This window comes from Myxine glutinosa, chromosome 9, assembly GCF_964187855.1.
Source record: "Myxine glutinosa chromosome 9, kmMyxGlut1.1, whole genome shotgun sequence".
Classification (NCBI taxonomy): domain Eukaryota; kingdom Metazoa; phylum Chordata; class Myxini; order Myxiniformes; family Myxinidae; genus Myxine; species Myxine glutinosa.
Genome location: NC_136269.1, coordinates 52,938,070 through 52,959,133, shown reverse-complemented (window position 1 = coordinate 52,959,133; position 21,064 = coordinate 52,938,070). Strand labels below are relative to the sequence as shown.

Here is a 21,064-nt window from a genome sequence, read left to right as displayed (position 1 = left end):
ATTTCTGCCAATTGCAGTGACTGTTAAAGAAAAATTGTAATCTTGAGTTCCATCCCACGTTGGGACACTTTCACCCAACCTTGTACATGGCAGACAGTTCAACAGACGGGACCACGTTTGCTGGCTGTACCAAACTAAAAGCTTTATAAATCGGTGTAATGATGGCTGTATTGGCTGGTTAAGTAATGGACACCATTTTAAAGCTTGTACACAAATTATCAAAAACCATAGCTGGATGTTTGACTAACTTCTTGTCTGTGCTTCCATCTGTCAGTCAATCCAGTGATGTCTCCAGCTGCAATAGGCCGGGGTGAGTGGGAGGCCCGGGCGGAGGCAGCAGCTGCGGCAGATGCTGCAAAGTCTTCAGGGAGTTCCACTGAAGAGCACGATGGAGCCGGACCATTCGGCAACGAGGTGGCACCGCCTGTCAAATTGTTTCCCATGTGCGAGATTGGGGGGGTGTGCCAGTGCTCGGAACGAGATGGTGTTTGGGAGCTGGACTGTGAAGATCAAGGCCTGGTCAACGCAAGTTTGCCATGGCACCCACCTCCACCACGAAAGGGTCACCACTTGTACCTGTCCAATAATGTTCTGGGCATCTTGCACAAGCAAGATTTCTATGCATTCAGTGGCTCCTTGCTTGTCCTTCATCTTGGGTCAACACACCTCAATGACATAGAGGTAGGTGAGCTCCCTTGGTTTGTATTGACCTGAGATCCTCCATTTTGACCTATTTATCTTTTAAGTTTGTGAAACCCACCTCATGATCGAACACAAATGTATCCACACTTTAACAGGTAGATTTCTTCCAGGGCATAATGTTTTTACCACATATGGCCTTCGTTAACAGATCATTTAAGATGCTACCATCTTGTGCAGGTTACTTCACATATGCATTGTATATCTGGATGTATAAACACCGTTAACTTGCACCTTGCGAGTTCATTTGGCAAGCTTCACTTCATAACAATGTCTCTCATGGTGTCGTGCTCAAGCCATTCTCCTCGTCTGTTCCCCAAAGCTTGGGCTTTCTGTGTCTTCTATGTCTGAATCGGAAAACAAAATCAACACACTTTCTAGGTTATTGACATTTCAATCCTCAAACATTAACATTAAGTGAGCTATACAGAATCCTGGGATAAACAAAATGAGAATATGTGTGCGATTTACAGTTCATACAAATGATATCATTGCTGCCACCAGCAACTCTTGCCCTGGCTTGCAGTACTTCTGGGTTAAGAACTCAGCACACTGCACAGCCAGCAACATCCCTACCCTAAGGGCAAAGAAGAGTTGTGTGCCTGGCATAAAGTTAAATGTGAGCACACAACCCACATATTTGTTACTTTTTCTCGTGAAAACATTTATAAAGTAGATCAACGAACAACAACATACGTACTTTGGTAGATGTTTTAACTGCAGTGGTTGATGCAAACTCACCGGGATTCAAATGCTACTGCATTTGCGGTGCTCATGCACGGGCAGGATGCCGGGTACAACATTCCACAGTGCCAAAGTATTTCGTGTAGCATGTTAAGTTGGCAGCCTGTATGCTCGAAATGGCTTGTATACGTTAAGGAGATACATGCTTCTACTTACCATGTTTAAAAAACAACTCCTTTGTGTACAATATATCCAAGAAAATTTAGACACCGGAGAAGCCCATCATGCCTCTATCGCGTTACATCCCGATTATAACTTCATCTATAACCTAACATCCTCATCCCTTTTATAACTGACTTCTAAATCCCATTTAAACTATGGGCAGGGAATTTACCCAGGGTACCTAGACACAAAGGCCTGATCTTTTGGAGTGATACTGTGGGATGTTAAATGCCCAGAAAATAAATCCAGACAGAAAAAAAAAAAAAATACAGAAAATAAATAAATACAGAAAATAAATAAATACATACAGAAAATAAATAAATACAGAAAATAAATAAATACAGACAGAAAATAAATAAATAAATACCGAAAATAAATAAATACAGAAAATAAATAAATACAGATCCGGACCATCCAGCTTTACTCCCCCTTCTTTAACAAGAGCATACTTCAACATTCATCGCCCCCTACTGACACTGCACCAGGTGGGTAATTTTAGTTCACACAATTCCCGACCAGACAATTCAGATGCGAGAACACTCTACCAAATGGACAAGGTTCTTCAGCCAAAGCACCCAACCTGATGTGCGATTCTCCCATCCACAAATTGTACGTGTTTTGCATCTCATTGTTGTAGTCACTTGTTAATTTGTACTTTTTAGAGCAGAATGTAAGCGTTGGAATATGGTACATCCTAAAATTGTATTCAAGCTATATAATAATAGCGTAAGGACTCGACTTTGTTATCCCTTTTACGCCGCACCCAGTGACCCGATGCCCACGGCACTAATGGATTTACGATCTACGAACCGCGCTCTTTGTTTATCACGTACAGCCATACTCGAAAAATCTGAATTAGCCGACGTTGGGGCCCAAAAGCATCCAATTAACTACCGATACGACGCCATCTTACGACGCAATCGTATTGGCGTCTGCTGGGCGAAGGCGAAGCGAGCCGTCCGCTGATTGGACAGTCGAGTGGTGTGAACATGGATGGTGTGAACCAAATGGTCTTTTTATTCCCTTGAACATTTTAAATTAGGATATATAAGGAAATGTCTTTATCGTCATTTTAATAAAGTTAAATGGAGTGACGTTGCGATACTCGGGGTGCGTTGCATAAATCCTCGTAACTCAGAGAGGTGTAGCAGGTGGCGAGACGTAAGGAAGCTTAAAGATAACGAGCTGAAACAGACGAACCATATGTCAATCCCTTTCTACACCGAACGGCAATAAAAGTATGAGAGCGGGAAGGCATGGCCTGAGCACTTCGAGCAGAGAGGACTGATTGGACTTAACTTAAAGAGAAAAAATTGGAGCTTAACGGAAGAAGAAGATCCCATGAGCGCTCCCCTATGCCATCCATAATGGTACACTCTATCCATACACCACATCCTCCCTTCCGTGGATGTTCCACGGGTTTCGGCTAGTACTATAATATCTCTGCTTGAACACCTTTGTAAACAGAGGAAAAGAGGTGAGTGGGATGTGATGTAATAGATAAACTAGCCAAATAAGGCAACATTCTTCCTATACGTGAGTTCATCATTGTCTTTCACTTTTCACCAACAATGACTCAGGCACGTGTATAAGCTTGTACATCGATCCATGCAGATAGCAAGATTATGACGTAATGGAAAAAAATGACGTCATGTGAAGTACCATGCACCTCGGGTTCATGAAGCGGTGTTCAAATCTGTACTGTAGGCTTTCCAAGCAAAGCATGACCATTGTTCGAAGCCATCACGTAATAGGGACTATTCATTCATTCACCAATGAGTCTGAAACATCATTACAAGCGGCTCATCATAAACGTCTAGTCTCGTCCTTCCATGCATCGCTTGCATCAACATTTGGCGGAGATGATGAAACATTGTGAACGAGAACAGCACGTGGTGGAGAGCATACCTCCACCAGGTTGAACAGTTTACGTTTTGTATCCCACAGATAGGTCAGAGATGCATCCGGACCTGAACTAAAATCTAATCATTTCGTTCTTTTCACCTAACCAACTCATCCACCAAGTTTTGTCATAAATCGTCCTAAATATTTTGAGATATCATGCTAAATATCGTTATTGGCTTTATCTCTCCATGATTAAAGATCACTTGTAAATTAAAAACAGATCTTCACCAAAATCGAATCATTTCTTCCTTGTCACAAACCCAACCTGTCTATCAAGTTTCGTCAGAATCCATCCATAACTTTTTGAGATATCGTGCTATTTGTATTGTTTTTAGCCATATCACTCAATGATGAAGATTCACTTTTTGAAATTATTGGATCCGGATTTTCACCGAAATCAAATCATTTCTTCCTTGTCGCACACCCAACCTGTGTATCAAGTTTCGTCAGAATCCACCCATATCTTTTTGAGATATCGTGTTATTTGTATTGTTTTTAGCCATATCACTGAATGATGAAGAATCACTTTTTGAAATTATTAGATCCAGATTTTTTTTTTTTTTTTTTTTTTTTTTTTTTTTTTTTTTTTTTGCAATATCGAGGCTCGTGAAAGAGCGAACATTAATCACATGAACACACAGAAAGACAAACCGACACATAAAACATATAACATAGGGAGCGGTAGACAAGATGGGGAGAGAGGGGGAAGGACACAAACACAACATTTGAGAGCAGGGACCGAGAGACATGGAGACATCGAGAGATCTGAGAGAGGGCGAGGGCTTTGGGGGGGGGGGGGGCGTGGGAAGGGGGCAGTGGGAGAGGTATAAAACATATGGACACTGCCAGGACTTCCAGGAAAGAAGTTGGAATTTCAAACAAGGTGGATCTGGGGTGAATTAGCGGGGGTAGAAAAGATCAAGGTTTTGGATGGGGGAAGATAAGAGATGGTGGTGAACAGCTGTTTTAAAGACCTGGAGGGAGGAGTGGGATTGAAGGGAGTGAGGGAGTTTGTTCCAGAGGCGGGAGAAAAGAGGAATGAAAGAGTGAAGGTGAGCGGAGAGCCGAGATTTCGGCAGTTTAACCATCAGAGGGTTGCTGGCAGATCTTGTGCGACCTGTAGGAATATTTGGGGGACAGAGCACAGAGAGAGCTGGGGGTGCAAGGCCGGAGAGGAGTCGGTAGAAGACAGAAAGACCACCTACCTGCCTGCGGTGAGTGAGTGAAAGGCCCTCAGAGATAGCTTCATCGCGGGAGATTCCAATAATTCTGAAAGCTTTGGTTTCAACAGCGTGAAGCCGAGCTAGGTGTGAGGCAGGAGCACCGGCCCATAGGGGAGAACAGTATTCCATTGAGCTGCGGATGAAAGCCTTGTATGTGGTGAGGAGCTCAGGTGTGCCGAGGAAGGACTTCGCACGACGGAGGATGCCCAGTCGGCGACTGGCTTTGGAGGCCAGCTTGGAAATGTGGTTTTCCCAAGAAAGATCATGGCAGATAGTGAGACCCAAAATCTTGAGCGACAGAACTTCTTGGAGAGGATTGTTGAGAAAGTAGATGGGAGGGTTGTCCAGTCGATCTTTTCGGAGAGACATAGTAAGAGTGTGAGATTTGTCAGGATTGAAAGACATGTTCCACTTGTTTGACCAGTCTGTGATTTTGTCCAGGTCTTCAGAGAGTGAGGAGGCAGCAGACTGCCGATCTGAGGGAAGAGGAATGGAGCGGCAGAGAGTGGAGTCATCAGCAAAGAGATAGAGAGGATTTTCGAGAGAGTCAGAGAGATCATTGATGAAGACCAGAAAAAGCACGGGGCCCAGAACACTGCCTTGGGGAACTCCAGCCTGAACAGGAAGAGGAGATGAGAGAAACCCATTCAGGGCCACACGTTGACGACGACTAGAGAGGAAGTCCGCCAGCCATGCGTGGAGATTTCCATGGATACCAAAGGAGGAGAGTTTGGTGAGCAGAGCGGGGTGCCAGACCGTGTCGAAGGCACGTGATATGTCGAGGGAGACAGCTCTAATTTCCTGTTTGGCATTGAGGACCTCCATCCATTGTTGAGACAGCAGAAGCAGCATGTCCAGAGTAGAGTGACCTGGTCTGAAACCAAATTGATGATCAGAGATCAAGCCATTGGAGAAGAGGAAAGATTTCATATCAGAAGCAATGATGGATTCCATGACTTTGCTGATAATTGGGAGAAGGCTGATTGGTCTGTAGTTGCTAGGATCTGTTTTTGCACCTTTTTTGTGCAAAGCGGTGATGTTGGCTGATTTCCAAGCAGATGGCAGTTGACCTTGAGCAAAAGAGAGGGTGAAGAGAACAGAGAGAGGGTGAGATAGAGCAGCAGAGCAGGATTTTAGGACCCGTGGGCTGATGCCGTCGGGTCCAGTTGCAGAATCAGAGTCGAGGGTTGACAGAAACTTTTCCACCTTGTCAGGAGGAAAGGACACGGAGTCCAGGAGCAGCAGGGTACGACTGGGTATGGTGGGTACAGAGAGGGATGGGTTTGGGACACAAGATTTAGAGGCAAACACAGAGTTGAGGCATTCAGCTTTTTCACGTGCGGAGTCAGCTGTGGAGCCGTTTGAGGTAAGGGAGGGGATGGAGGGGGAACAAACACCAGAAACGGATTTGACCAGACGCCACCAGGATTTGGAAGAGGGAGACAGATAAGAGAGTTCGGTCTTGAGAACGGAGAGATATTGTTTCCTGGCTCTCCTGAGGGTGGACACACACTTGTTTCGGGCTTTGTGAAAGGAAATGAGATTTCCTTCCGTTGGATTTGCTTTCCAGGAGACGAAGGCAAGTTGTTTCTGGGCAACAGCCTCACCACAAGATTCCGTGTACCATGGACGGGAGGAAGGGTATGACAACTGAAGACGAGATGGGATAAATCTGTGCATGAGAGAGAGCAATTTACTTTGGAAGAATTCCCAGGATGAGTTGATGTCAGAGGTGGTAGAGATGGGAGACCAGTCCAGATGATTGATGGCTGCTTGAAGACCGTGCCAGTTGGCCTGAGTGAAATGCCAGACTCGTCGACGCTGAGCAGGCTCCCTGAGGATGGTCAGAGAGATGTCCACTTTAACAAGGACATGATCAGATGATCCGATCGGAGCAGAAGAAGAGCAGCAGACATTTTCAGGGAAGTTAGTCATAACCAAGTCCAGAAGAGAAGATGTTCCGTTGACTGAGATCCGGGTCGGGAAATTGACAGATTGTGTCAGTCCCAGTGAGTCGCAGAAGTCCTTTGCTGAGGAGCCATGGCTGGTGAGAGAGGTACCCACACCCAGCCAACTGGCATGATGACAGTTGAAATCACCACATATGAGGAAGAGAGAGTTGGGATGAGTAGATAGAAGTTGGTCCATATCATCAGACAGCGAGATGTAGATGGAGTCATCACTGTTTGGTGGACGGTACAACACACATATGAACAAGAGGTGGGAGCGAAGGGGAAGCCGTAGCCAGAGGTATTCCTGGGGGTGAGGTGGAGAGAGTGCAGTGCAGGGCGAGTGAGGAAGAGAGTTTTTGATAAAGATAGCAACCCCGCCTCCAGGACGAGGACGAAGATTTTCACTAAAATCGAATCATTTCTTCCTTGTCGCACACCCAACCTGTCTATCAAGTTTCGTCAGAATCCATCCATAACGTTTTGAGATATCGTGCTATTTATATTGTTTTTAGCCATGTCACTCAATGATGAAGAATCACTTTTTGAAATTATTAGATCCGGATTTTCACCAAAATCGAATCATTTCTTCCTTGTCGCACACCCAACCTGTCTATCAAGTTCCATCAAAATCCATCCATAACTTTTTGAAATATCGTGCTATTTGTATTGTTTTTGGCCATATCACTCAATGATGAAGAATCACTTTTTGAAATTATTGGATCCGGATTTTCAACGAAATCAAATCATTTATTCCTTGTCAAATACCCAACCTGTCTATCAAGTTTCGTCAGAATCCATCCATAACTTTTTGAGATATCGTGCTATTTGTATTGTTTTTAGCCATATCACTCAAAGATGAAGAATCACTTTTTGAAATTATTAGATCTGGATTTTCACCTAAATCGAATCATTTCTTCCTTGTCGCACACCCAACCTGTCTATCAAGTTTCATCAGAATCCATCCATAACTTTTTGAGATATCGTGCTATTTGTATTGTTCTTAGCCATATCACTCAATGATGAAGAATCACTTTTTGAAATTATTGGATCCGGATTTTCAACAAAATCAAATCATTTCTTCCTTGTCGCACACCCAACCTGTCTATCAAGTTTCATCAGAATCCATCCATAACTTTTTGAGATATCGTGCTATTTGTATTGTTCTTAGCCAAATCACTCAACGATGAAGAATCACTTTTTGAAATTATTAGATCCGGATTTTCACCAAAATCGAATCATTTCTTCCTTGTCGCACACCCAACCTGTCTATCAAGTTTCGTCAGAATCCACCCATAACTTTTTGAGATATCGTGCTATTTGTATTGTTTTTAGCCATATCACTCAATGATGAAGAATCACTTTTGGAAATGATTGGATCTGGATTTTCACCAAAATTGAATCAATTCTTCCTTGTCACATGCCCAACCTGCCCACAAAGTTCTGTCCGAATCCGTTCATAACTTTTTGAGATATCGTGCTATTTGTATTGTTTTTAGCCATATCACTCAATGATGAAGAATCACTTTTTGAAATTATTGGATCCGGATTTTCAACGAAATCAAATAATTTCTTCCTTGTCGCACATCCAACCTGTCTATCAAGTTTCGTCAGAATCCATCCATAACTTTTTGAGATATCGTGCAATTTGTGTTGTTTTTAGCCATATCACTCAATGATGCAGAATCACTTTTTGAAATTATTAGATCCGAATTTTCACGAAAATCGAATCATTTCTTCCTTGTCGCACACCCAACCTGTCTATCAAGTTTCGTCAGAATCCATCCATAACTTTTGGGATATCGTGCTATTTGTGTTGTTTTTAGCCATATCACTCAATGATGCAGAATCACTTTTTGAAATCATTAGATCCGAATTTTCACGAAAATCGAATCATTTCTTCCTTGCCGCACACCCAACCTGTCTATCAAGTTTCGTCAGAATCCATCCATAACTTTTGGGATATCGTGCTATTTGTGTTGTTTTTAGCCATATCACTCAATGATGCAGAATCACTTTTTGAAATTATTAGATCCGAATTTTCACGAAAATCGAAACATTTCTTCCTTGCCGCACACCCAACCTGTCTATCAAGTTTCGTCAGAATCCATCCATAACTTTTTGAGATATCGTGTTATTTGTATTGTTTTTAGCCATATCACTCAATGATGAAGAATCACTTTTTGAAATTATTGGATCCGGATTTTCACCGAAATCAAATCATTTCTTCCTTGTCGCACACCCAACATGTGTGTCAAGTTTCGTCAGAATCCATCCATAACTTTTTGAGATATCGTGCTATTTGTATTGTTTTTAGCCATATCACTCAATGATGAAGAATCACTTTTTGAAATTATTAGATCCAGATTTTCACCAAAATCGAATCATTTCTTCCTTGTTACACACCCAACCTGCCCACCAAGTTCCATCAGAATCCACCCATAACTTTTTGAGATATCGTGCTATTTGTATTGTTTTTAGCCATATCACTCAATGATGAAGAATCACTTTTTGAAATTATTAGATCCAGATTTTCCCCAAAATCGAATCATTTCTTCCTTGTCGCACACCCAACCTGCCCACCAAGTTCCGTCAGAATCCATCCATAACTTTTTGAGATATCGTGTTCTTTGTATTGTTTTTAGCCACATCACGCAATGATGAAGAATCACTTTTTGAAATTATTAGATCCAGATTTTCCCCAAAATCGAATCATTTCTTCCTTGTCGCACACCCAACCTGTGTATCAAGTTTCGTCAGAATCCATCCATAACTTTTTGAGATATCGTGTTATTTGTATTGTTTTTAGCCATATTACGCAATGATGAAGAATCACTTTTTGAAATTATTAGATCCAGATTTTCACTAAAATCGAATCATTTCTTCCTTGTCGCACACCCAACCTGTCTATCAAGTTTCGTCAGAATCCATCCATAACGTTTTGAGATATCGTGCTATTTATATTGTTTTTAGCCATGTCACTCAATGATGAAGAATCACTTTTTGAAATTATTAGATCCGGATTTTCACCAAAATCGAATCATTTCTTCCTTGTCGCACACCCAACCTGTCTATCAAGTTCCATCAAAATCCATCCATAACTTTTTGAAATATCGTGCTATTTGTATTGTTTTTGGCCATATCACTCAATGATGAAGAATCACTTTTTGAAATTATTGGATCCGGATTTTCAACGAAATCAAATCATTTATTCCTTGTCAAATACCCAACCTGTCTATCAAGTTTCGTCAGAATCCATCCATAACTTTTTGAGATATCGTGCTATTTGTATTGTTTTTAGCCATATCACTCAAAGATGAAGAATCACTTTTTGAAATTATTAGATCTGGATTTTCACCTAAATCGAATCATTTCTTCCTTGTCGCACACCCAACCTGTCTATCAAGTTTCATCAGAATCCATCCATAACTTTTTGAGATATCGTGCTATTTGTATTGTTCTTAGCCATATCACTCAATGATGAAGAATCACTTTTTGAAATTATTGGATCCGGATTTTCAACAAAATCAAATCATTTCTTCCTTGTCGCACACCCAACCTGTCTATCAAGTTTCATCAGAATCCATCCATAACTTTTTGAGATATCGTGCTATTTGTATTGTTCTTAGCCAAATCACTCAACGATGAAGAATCACTTTTTGAAATTATTAGATCCGGATTTTCACCAAAATCGAATCATTTCTTCCTTGTCGCACACCCAACCTGTCTATCAAGTTTCGTCAGAATCCACCCATAACTTTTTGAGATATCGTGCTATTTGTATTGTTTTTAGCCATATCACTCAATGATGAAGAATCACTTTTGGAAATGATTGGATCTGGATTTTCACCAAAATTGAATCAATTCTTCCTTGTCACATGCCCAACCTGCCCACAAAGTTCTGTCCGAATCCGTTCATAACTTTTTGAGATATCGTGCTATTTGTATTGTTTTTAGCCATATCACTCAATGATGAAGAATCACTTTTTGAAATTATTGGATCCGGATTTTCAACGAAATCAAATAATTTCTTCCTTGTCGCACATCCAACCTGTCTATCAAGTTTCGTCAGAATCCATCCATAACTTTTTGAGATATCGTGCAATTTGTGTTGTTTTTAGCCATATCACTCAATGATGCAGAATCACTTTTTGAAATTATTAGATCCGAATTTTCACGAAAATCGAATCATTTCTTCCTTGTCGCACACCCAACCTGTCTATCAAGTTTCGTCAGAATCCATCCATAACTTTTGGGATATCGTGCTATTTGTGTTGTTTTTAGCCATATCACTCAATGATGCAGAATCACTTTTTGAAATCATTAGATCCGAATTTTCACGAAAATCGAATCATTTCTTCCTTGCCGCACACCCAACCTGTCTATCAAGTTTCGTCAGAATCCATCCATAACTTTTGGGATATCGTGCTATTTGTGTTGTTTTTAGCCATATCACTCAATGATGCAGAATCACTTTTTGAAATTATTAGATCCGAATTTTCACGAAAATCGAAACATTTCTTCCTTGCCGCACACCCAACCTGTCTATCAAGTTTCGTCAGAATCCATCCATAACTTTTTGAGATATCGTGTTATTTGTATTGTTTTTAGCCATATCACTCAATGATGCAGAATCACTTTTTGAAATTATTAGATCCGGATTTTCACCAAAATCGAATCATTTCTTCCTTGTCGCACACCCAACCTGTCTATCAAGTTCCATCAAAATCCATCCATAACTTTTTGAAATATCGTGCTATTTGTATTGTTTTTGGCCATATCACTCAATGATGAAGAATCACTTTTTGAAATTATTGGATCCGGATTTTCAACGAAATCAAATCATTTATTCCTTGTCAAATACCCAACCTGTCTATCAAGTTTCGTCAGAATCCATCCATAACTTTTTGAGATATCGTGCTATTTGTATTGTTTTTAGCCATATCACTCAAAGATGAAGAATCACTTTTTGAAATTATTAGATCTGGATTTTCACCTAAATCGAATCATTTCTTCCTTGTCGCACACCCAACCTGTCTATCAAGTTTCATCAGAATCCATCCATAACTTTTTGAGATATCGTGCTATTTGTATTGTTCTTAGCCATATCACTCAATGATGAAGAATCACTTTTTGAAATTATTGGATCCGGATTTTCAACAAAATCAAATCATTTCTTCCTTGTCGCACACCCAACCTGTCTATCAAGTTTCATCAGAATCCATCCATAACTTTTTGAGATATCGTGCTATTTGTATTGTTCTTAGCCAAATCACTCAACGATGAAGAATCACTTTTTGAAATTATTAGATCCGGATTTTCACCAAAATCGAATCATTTCTTCCTTGTCGCACACCCAACCTGTCTATCAAGTTTCGTCAGAATCCACCCATAACTTTTTGAGATATCGTGCTATTTGTATTGTTTTTAGCCATATCACTCAATGATGAAGAATCACTTTTGGAAATGATTGGATCTGGATTTTCACCAAAATTGAATCAATTCTTCCTTGTCACATGCCCAACCTGCCCACAAAGTTCTGTCCGAATCCGTTCATAACTTTTTGAGATATCGTGCTATTTGTATTGTTTTTAGCCATATCACTCAATGATGAAGAATCACTTTTTGAAATTATTGGATCCGGATTTTCAACGAAATCAAATAATTTCTTCCTTGTCGCACATCCAACCTGTCTATCAAGTTTCGTCAGAATCCATCCATAACTTTTTGAGATATCGTGCAATTTGTGTTGTTTTTAGCCATATCACTCAATGATGCAGAATCACTTTTTGAAATTATTAGATCCGAATTTTCACGAAAATCGAATCATTTCTTCCTTGTCGCACACCCAACCTGTCTATCAAGTTTCGTCAGAATCCATCCATAACTTTTGGGATATCGTGCTATTTGTGTTGTTTTTAGCCATATCACTCAATGATGCAGAATCACTTTTTGAAATCATTAGATCCGAATTTTCACGAAAATCGAATCATTTCTTCCTTGCCGCACACCCAACCTGTCTATCAAGTTTCGTCAGAATCCATCCATAACTTTTGGGATATCGTGCTATTTGTGTTGTTTTTAGCCATATCACTCAATGATGCAGAATCACTTTTTGAAATTATTAGATCCGAATTTTCACGAAAATCGAAACATTTCTTCCTTGCCGCACACCCAACCTGTCTATCAAGTTTCGTCAGAATCCATCCATAACTTTTTGAGATATCGTGTTATTTGTATTGTTTTTAGCCATATCACTCAATGATGAAGAATCACTTTTTGAAATTATTGGATCCGGATTTTCACCGAAATCAAATCATTTCTTCCTTGTCGCACACCCAACATGTGTGTCAAGTTTCGTCAGAATCCATCCATAACTTTTTGAGATATCGTGCTATTTGTATTGTTTTTAGCCATATCACTCAATGATGAAGAATCACTTTTTGAAATTATTAGATCCAGATTTTCACCAAAATCGAATCATTTCTTCCTTGTTACACACCCAACCTGCCCACCAAGTTCCATCAGAATCCACCCATAACTTTTTGAGATATCGTGCTATTTGTATTGTTTTTAGCCATATCACTCAATGATGAAGAATCACTTTTTGAAATTATTAGATCCAGATTTTCCCCAAAATCGAATCATTTCTTCCTTGTCGCACACCCAACCTGCCCACCAAGTTCCGTCAGAATCCATCCATAACTTTTTGAGATATCGTGTTCTTTGTATTGTTTTTAGCCACATCACGCAATGATGAAGAATCACTTTTTGAAATTATTAGATCCAGATTTTCCCCAAAATCGAATCATTTCTTCCTTGTCGCACACCCAACCTGTGTATCAAGTTTCGTCAGAATCCATCCATAACTTTTTGAGATATCGTGTTATTTGTATTGTTTTTAGCCATATTACGCAATGATGAAGAATCACTTTTTGAAATTATTAGATCCAGATTTTCACTAAAATCGAATCATTTCTTCCTTGTCGCACACCCAACCTGTCTATCAAGTTTCGTCAGAATCCATCCATAACGTTTTGAGATATCGTGCTATTTATATTGTTTTTAGCCATGTCACTCAATGATGAAGAATCACTTTTTGAAATTATTAGATCCGGATTTTCACCAAAATCGAATCATTTCTTCCTTGTCGCACACCCAACCTGTCTATCAAGTTCCATCAAAATCCATCCATAACTTTTTGAAATATCGTGCTATTTGTATTGTTTTTGGCCATATCACTCAATGATGAAGAATCACTTTTTGAAATTATTGGATCCGGATTTTCAACGAAATCAAATCATTTATTCCTTGTCAAATACCCAACCTGTCTATCAAGTTTCGTCAGAATCCATCCATAACTTTTTGAGATATCGTGCTATTTGTATTGTTTTTAGCCATATCACTCAAAGATGAAGAATCACTTTTTGAAATTATTAGATCTGGATTTTCACCTAAATCGAATCATTTCTTCCTTGTCGCACACCCAACCTGTCTATCAAGTTTCATCAGAATCCATCCATAACTTTTTGAGATATCGTGCTATTTGTATTGTTCTTAGCCATATCACTCAATGATGAAGAATCACTTTTTGAAATTATTGGATCCGGATTTTCAACAAAATCAAATCATTTCTTCCTTGTCGCACACCCAACCTGTCTATCAAGTTTCATCAGAATCCATCCATAACTTTTTGAGATATCGTGCTATTTGTATTGTTCTTAGCCAAATCACTCAACGATGAAGAATCACTTTTTGAAATTATTAGATCCGGATTTTCACCAAAATCGAATCATTTCTTCCTTGTCGCACACCCAACCTGTCTATCAAGTTTCGTCAGAATCCACCCATAACTTTTTGAGATATCGTGCTATTTGTATTGTTTTTAGCCATATCACTCAATGATGAAGAATCACTTTTGGAAATGATTGGATCTGGATTTTCACCAAAATTGAATCAATTCTTCCTTGTCACATGCCCAACCTGCCCACAAAGTTCTGTCCGAATCCGTTCGTAACTTTTTGAGATATCGTGCTATTTGTATTGTTTTTAGCCATATCACTCAATGATGAAGAATCACTTTTTGAAATTATTGGATCCGGATTTTCAACGAAATCAAATAATTTCTTCCTTGTCGCACATCCAACCTGTCTATCAAGTTTCGTCAGAATCCATCCATAACTTTTTGAGATATCGTGCAATTTGTGTTGTTTTTAGCCATATCACTCAATGATGCAGAATCACTTTTTGAAATTATTAGATCCGAATTTTCACGAAAATCGAATCATTTCTTCCTTGTCGCACACCCAACCTGTCTATCAAGTTTCGTCAGAATCCATCCATAACTTTTGGGATATCGTGCTATTTGTGTTGTTTTTAGCCATATCACTCAATGATGCAGAATCACTTTTTGAAATCATTAGATCCGAATTTTCACGAAAATCGAATCATTTCTTCCTTGCCGCACACCCAACCTGTCTATCAAGTTTCGTCAGAATCCATCCATAACTTTTGGGATATCGTGCTATTTGTGTTGTTTTTAGCCATATCACTCAATGATGCAGAATCACTTTTTGAAATTATTAGATCCGAATTTTCACGAAAATCGAAACATTTCTTCCTTGCCGCACACCCAACCTGTCTATCAAGTTTCGTCAGAATCCATCCATAACTTTTTGAGATATCGTGTTATTTGTATTGTTTTTAGCCATATCACTCAATGATGAAGAATCACTTTTTGAAATTATTGGATCCGGATTTTCACCGAAATCAAATCATTTCTTCCTTGTCGCACACCCAACATGTGTGTCAAGTTTCGTCAGAATCCATCCATAACTTTTTGAGATATCGTGCTATTTGTATTGTTTTTAGCCATATCACTCAATGATGAAGAATCACTTTTTGAAATTATTAGATCCAGATTTTCACCAAAATCGAATCATTTCTTCCTTGTTACACACCCAACCTGCCCACCAAGTTCCATCAGAATCCACCCATAACTTTTTGAGATATCGTGCTATTTGTATTGTTTTTAGCCATATCACTCAATGATGAAGAATCACTTTTTGAAATTATTAGATCCAGATTTTCCCCAAAATCGAATCATTTCTTCCTTGTCGCACACCCAACCTGCCCACCAAGTTCCGTCAGAATCCATCCATAACTTTTTGAGATATCGTGTTCTTTGTATTGTTTTTAGCCACATCACGCAATGATGAAGAATCACTTTTTGAAATTATTAGATCCAGATTTTCCCCAAAATCGAATCATTTCTTCCTTGTCGCACACCCAACCTGTGTATCAAGTTTCGTCAGAATCCATCCATAACTTTTTGAGATATCGTGTTATTTGTATTGTTTTTAGCCATATTACGCAATGATGAAGAATCACTTTTTGAAATTATTAGATCCAGATTTTCACTAAAATCGAATCATTTCTTCCTTGTCGCACACCCAACCTGTCTATCAATTTTCGTCAGAATCCATCCATAACGTTTTGAGATATCGTGCTATTTATATTGTTTTTAGCCATGTCACTCAATGATGAAGAATCACTTTTTGAAATTATTAGATCCGGATTTTCACCAAAATCGAATCATTTCTTCCTTGTCGCACACCCAACCTGTCTATCAAGTTCCATCAAAATCCATCCATAACTTTTTGAAATATCGTGCTATTTGTATTGTTTTTGGCCATATCACTCAATGATGAAGAATCACTTTTTGAAATTATTGGATCCGGATTTTCAACGAAATCAAATCATTTATTCCTTGTCAAATACCCAACCTGTCTATCAAGTTTCGTCAGAATCCATCCATAACTTTTTGAGATATCGTGCTATTTGTATTGTTTTTAGCCATATCACTCAAAGATGAAGAATCACTTTTTGAAATTATTAGATCTGGATTTTCACCTAAATCGAATCATTTCTTCCTTGTCGTACACCCAACCTGTCTATCAAGTTTCATCAGAATCCATCCATAACTTTTTGAGATATCGTGCTATTTGTATTGTTCTTAGCCATATCACTCAATGATGAAGAATCACTTTTTGAAATTATTGGATCCGGATTTTCAACAAAATCAAATCATTTCTTCCTTGTCGCACACCCAACCTGTCTATCAAGTTTCATCAGAATCCATCCATAACTTTTTGAGATATCGTGCTATTTGTATTGTTCTTAGCCAAATCACTCAACGATGAAGAATCACTTTTTGAAATTATTAGATCCGGATTTTCACGAAAATCGAATCATTTCTTCCTTGTCGCACACCCAACCTGTCTATCAAGTTTCGTCAGAATCCACCCATAACTTTTTGAGATATCGTGCTATTTGTATTGTTTTTAGCCATATCACTCAATGATGAAGAATCACTTTTGGAAATAATTGGATCTGGATTTTCACCAAAATTGAATCAATTCTTCCTTGTCACATGCCCAACCTGCCCACAAAGTTCTGTCCGAATCCGTTCATAACTTTTTGAGATATCGTGCTATTTGTATTGTTTTTAGCCATATCACTCAATGATGAAGAATCACTTTTTGAAATTATTGGATCCGGATTTTCAACGAAATCAAATAATTTCTTCCTTGTCGCACATCCAACCTGTCTATCAAGTTTCGTCAGAATCCATCCATAACTTTTTGAGATATCGTGCAATTTGTGTTGTTTTTAGCCATATCACTCAATGATGCAGAATCACTTTTTGAAATTATTAGATCCGAATTTTCACGAAAATCGAATCATTTCTTCCTTGTCGCACACCCAACCTGTCTATCAAGTTTCGTCAGAATCCATCCATAACTTTTGGGATATCGTGCTATTTGTGTTGTTTTTAGCCATATCACTCAATGATGCAGAATCACTTTTTGAAATCATTAGATCCGAATTTTCACGAAAATCGAATCATTTCTTCCTTGCCGCACACCCAACCTGTCTATCAAGTTTCGTCAGAATCCATCCATAACTTTTGGGATATCGTGCTATTTGTGTTGTTTTTAGCCATATCACTCAATGATGCAGAATCACTTTTTGAAATTATTAGATCCGAATTTTCACGAAAATCGAAACATTTCTTCCTTGCCGCACACCCAACCTGTCTATCAAGTTTCGTCAGAATCCATCCATAACTTTTTGAGATATCGTGTTATTTGTATTGTTTTTAGCCATATCACTCAATGATGAAGAATCACTTTTTGAAATTATTGGATCCGGATTTTCACCGAAATCAAATCATTTCTTCCTTGTCGCACACCCAACATGTGTGTCAAGTTTCGTCAGAATCCATCCATAACTTTTTGAGATATCGTGCTATTTGTATTGTTTTTAGCCATATCACTCAATGATGAAGAATCACTTTTTGAAATTATTAGATCCAGATTTTCACCAAAATCGAATCATTTCTTCCTTGTTACACACCCAACCTGCCCACCAAGTTCCATCAGAATCCACCCATAACTTTTTGAGATATCGTGCTATTTGTATTGTTTTTAGCCATATCACTCAATGATGAAGAATCACTTTTTGAAATTATTAGATCCAGATTTTCCCCAAAATCGAATCATTTCTTCCTTGTCACACACCCAACCTGCCCACCAAGTTCCGTCAGAATCCATCCATAACTTTTTGAGATATCGTGTTCTTTGTATTGTTTTTAGCCACATCACGCAATGATGAAGAATCACTTTTTGAAATTATTAGATCCAGATTTTCCCCAAAATCGAATCATTTCTTCCTTGTCGCACACCCAACCTGTGTATCAAGTTTCGTCAGAATCCATCCATAACTTTTTGAGATATCGTGTTATTTGTATTGTTTTTAGCCATATTACGCAATGATGAAGAATCACTTTTTGAAATTATTAGATCCGGATTTTCACCGAAATCAAATCATTTCTTCCTTGTCGCACACCCAACCTGTGTATCAAGTTTCGTCAGAATCCATCCATAACCTTTTGAGAATCGAGCTATTTGTATTGTTTTTAGCCATATCACGCAATGATGAAGAATCACTTTTTGAAATTATTAGATCCGGATTTTCACCAAAATTGAATGAATTCTTCCTTGTTACACACCCAACCTGCCCACCAAGTTCCGTCAGAATCCGTTCATAACTTTTTGCGATATTGTGATATATATCCTTTTTGGCCCTATTTTTCAATTGAGAAGATTCACTTAAAAATTATCAAATCCAGATCTGGAACCGGATCTTCACCAAAATCAAATCATTTCGTCCGTGTCACATACTCAACCTGTCCACCAAATTTCGTTTGAATCCATCCACAACTTTTGACACATCATGTTGACAGACAATCAGACAGACAAGGGTGAAAACATAACCTCTGCCCACCTTCGGTGGCGGAGGTAACAAACAATAAAAATTTACCTTGAGGTTGTGATATATAATTGGTCTTTCAGTCTCAGGAAAGACATCATTGTCGAGGAATCCTGATTCCTGTTGTACAATAATGAAACCCGTTTCTCACCATCTAAAAACAAAATGAAAAAGAAAATGAATGTAAGTGAGCAGGAGTCCTGGAGTTCACCATTTTGAAGAAATAAGCCAACAACTGCAGACAACATTATATTTGACTTCACATCAATTTCCACTGAACCTTATCTCACTGATATATCAGCTACAGCCAGGAGCACATTGAAGTCCATCCGCTGTGAACAAACCAGGGTTTGCCTTCACCGGTGTTCGGTGTACATATTTCACATTGCACTTTCACATCGCATTATCCTTTGGTGGAGCTTGCCATATTATGGCCTGGCAGGATAGCTTAAATCAGACCCTGGGTTTGAATCTTGACACAGCTATAAACTGTCACCCCGGTGTTTCGCATCCAGGGCGAGGTATGAATTCGTGTACCATACATCAGGAGAATATTAAACAAATTGCTGACACCTTTAATTGAATATTAGGCCTGGCCAGGTGGTTCATGAAAAGCATGGGCCAAAAACTCCCACAGTCGACCCTTACACAAGAAGATAGGAAGAATTGGGCCATTGGAGGAGTAGTGGTAGTAGTAGTAGTAGTAGTAGTAGTAGTATTAGTAGTAGTAGTGGTAATAGTAGTAGTAGTAGTAGTGGTGGTAGAGCTTGCCATTTAAGTTTCCGAATTTCCCCAATCATCCAACAGTTTTCAAATTTCATCAATCACATTCTGACATGTCTGCTGCTCATTCCATTTGGACTTCATATGATGCTCCTTTCATATTGTAAAGCAATGTAGTGCGTGTGTGTGTGTGTATATGCATGTGTGTATACTATATGTGTATGTATATGCATGTGTGTATGTGTGAGTATGTGTACGTATATGCATGTGTATGTGTATGTATGTGTATGTATGTGTAAGTATGTGTATGTGTATATGTGTGTTTGTGTATGTGTATATGTGTTTATGTGTTTATGTGTGTGTATGTGTATATGTGTTTATGTGTTTGTGTGTGTATGTGTATATGTGTTTATGTGTGTATGTGTATATGTGTTTATGTGTGTATGTGTGTCTATGTGTGTCTATGTGTGTATGTGTATATGTGTATATGTGTGTATGTGTTTATGTGTTTATGTGTGTATGTGTGTGTATGTGTTTATGTGTTTATGTGTGTATGTTTGTATGTGTATATGTCTGTAGATGTGTATGTGTTTATGTGTGTATGTGTTTATGTGTGTATGTGTATATGTCTGTATGTGTGTATGTGTGTATGTGTTGATGTGTGTATGTGTTTATGTGTGTATGTGTATATGTCTGTATGTGTGTATGTGTTTATGTGTATATATGTTTATGTGTGTATGTGTTTATGTGTTTATGTGTGTGTATGTGTTTATGTGTGTATGTGTGTATGTTTGTATGTGTATATGTCTCTAGGTGTGTATGTGTGTATGTGTGTATGTGTTTATGTGTGTATGTGTATATGTCTGTATGTGTGTATGTCTGTATGTGTGTATGTGTGTATGTGTTTATGTGTGTATGTGTTTATGTGTTTATGTGTATTTCTAAGCCAATATCCAAGGGTCCATTATGCACTGAGACCATAAGTGTAATTAATTTTCTTTTGAATCTGCAGAGGTTCCTTTGTTACCTCAGACCAAAGCAGCAACAACAAGCATTTATTAGTCCCCTACCGGTGTACACCGGAGGGGACTATAGGTTTGCACGCCGTCCCTCCGTCTGTCAGTCCATCAGTCTGTCAGTCTGTCAGTCCATCACGCAAAGAACAGTTTTCCGGACTTGTTTTCTAAACCCTAAAGGCTAATGATTTCAAACTTGGCACATGGTTTCCTCATGATAAGTTACAGATCAAGTTCGAACTTCTCGACGTTTCGATCATTTTTAACAAAGTTATGGCACTTTGAACTTTGGGAATTCTGATAATTCTGA

The 21,064-nt window shown here is 38.8% G+C and overlaps 1 protein-coding gene across 5 annotated transcripts in view; it reads left to right on the top strand.

Annotated features, from left to right (window-relative positions):
- Positions 1 to 21,064, top strand: part of LOC137412485 (SLIT and NTRK-like protein 2) — a 267,036-nt gene that overhangs the window by 150,460 nt on the left and 95,512 nt on the right. For 4 of the 5 annotated variants that reach the window (XM_078784342.1, XM_078784338.1, XM_078784339.1 and 1 more), the window contains one exon: positions 275 to 681. The exons of the other annotated variant lie outside the window; for it this stretch is intronic. In XM_078784342.1, the coding sequence (XP_078640468.1) occupies positions 275 to 681 (407 nt within the window). The remainder of the gene's footprint in view (positions 1 to 274; positions 682 to 21,064) is intronic. 5 annotated transcript variants of the gene reach the window in all.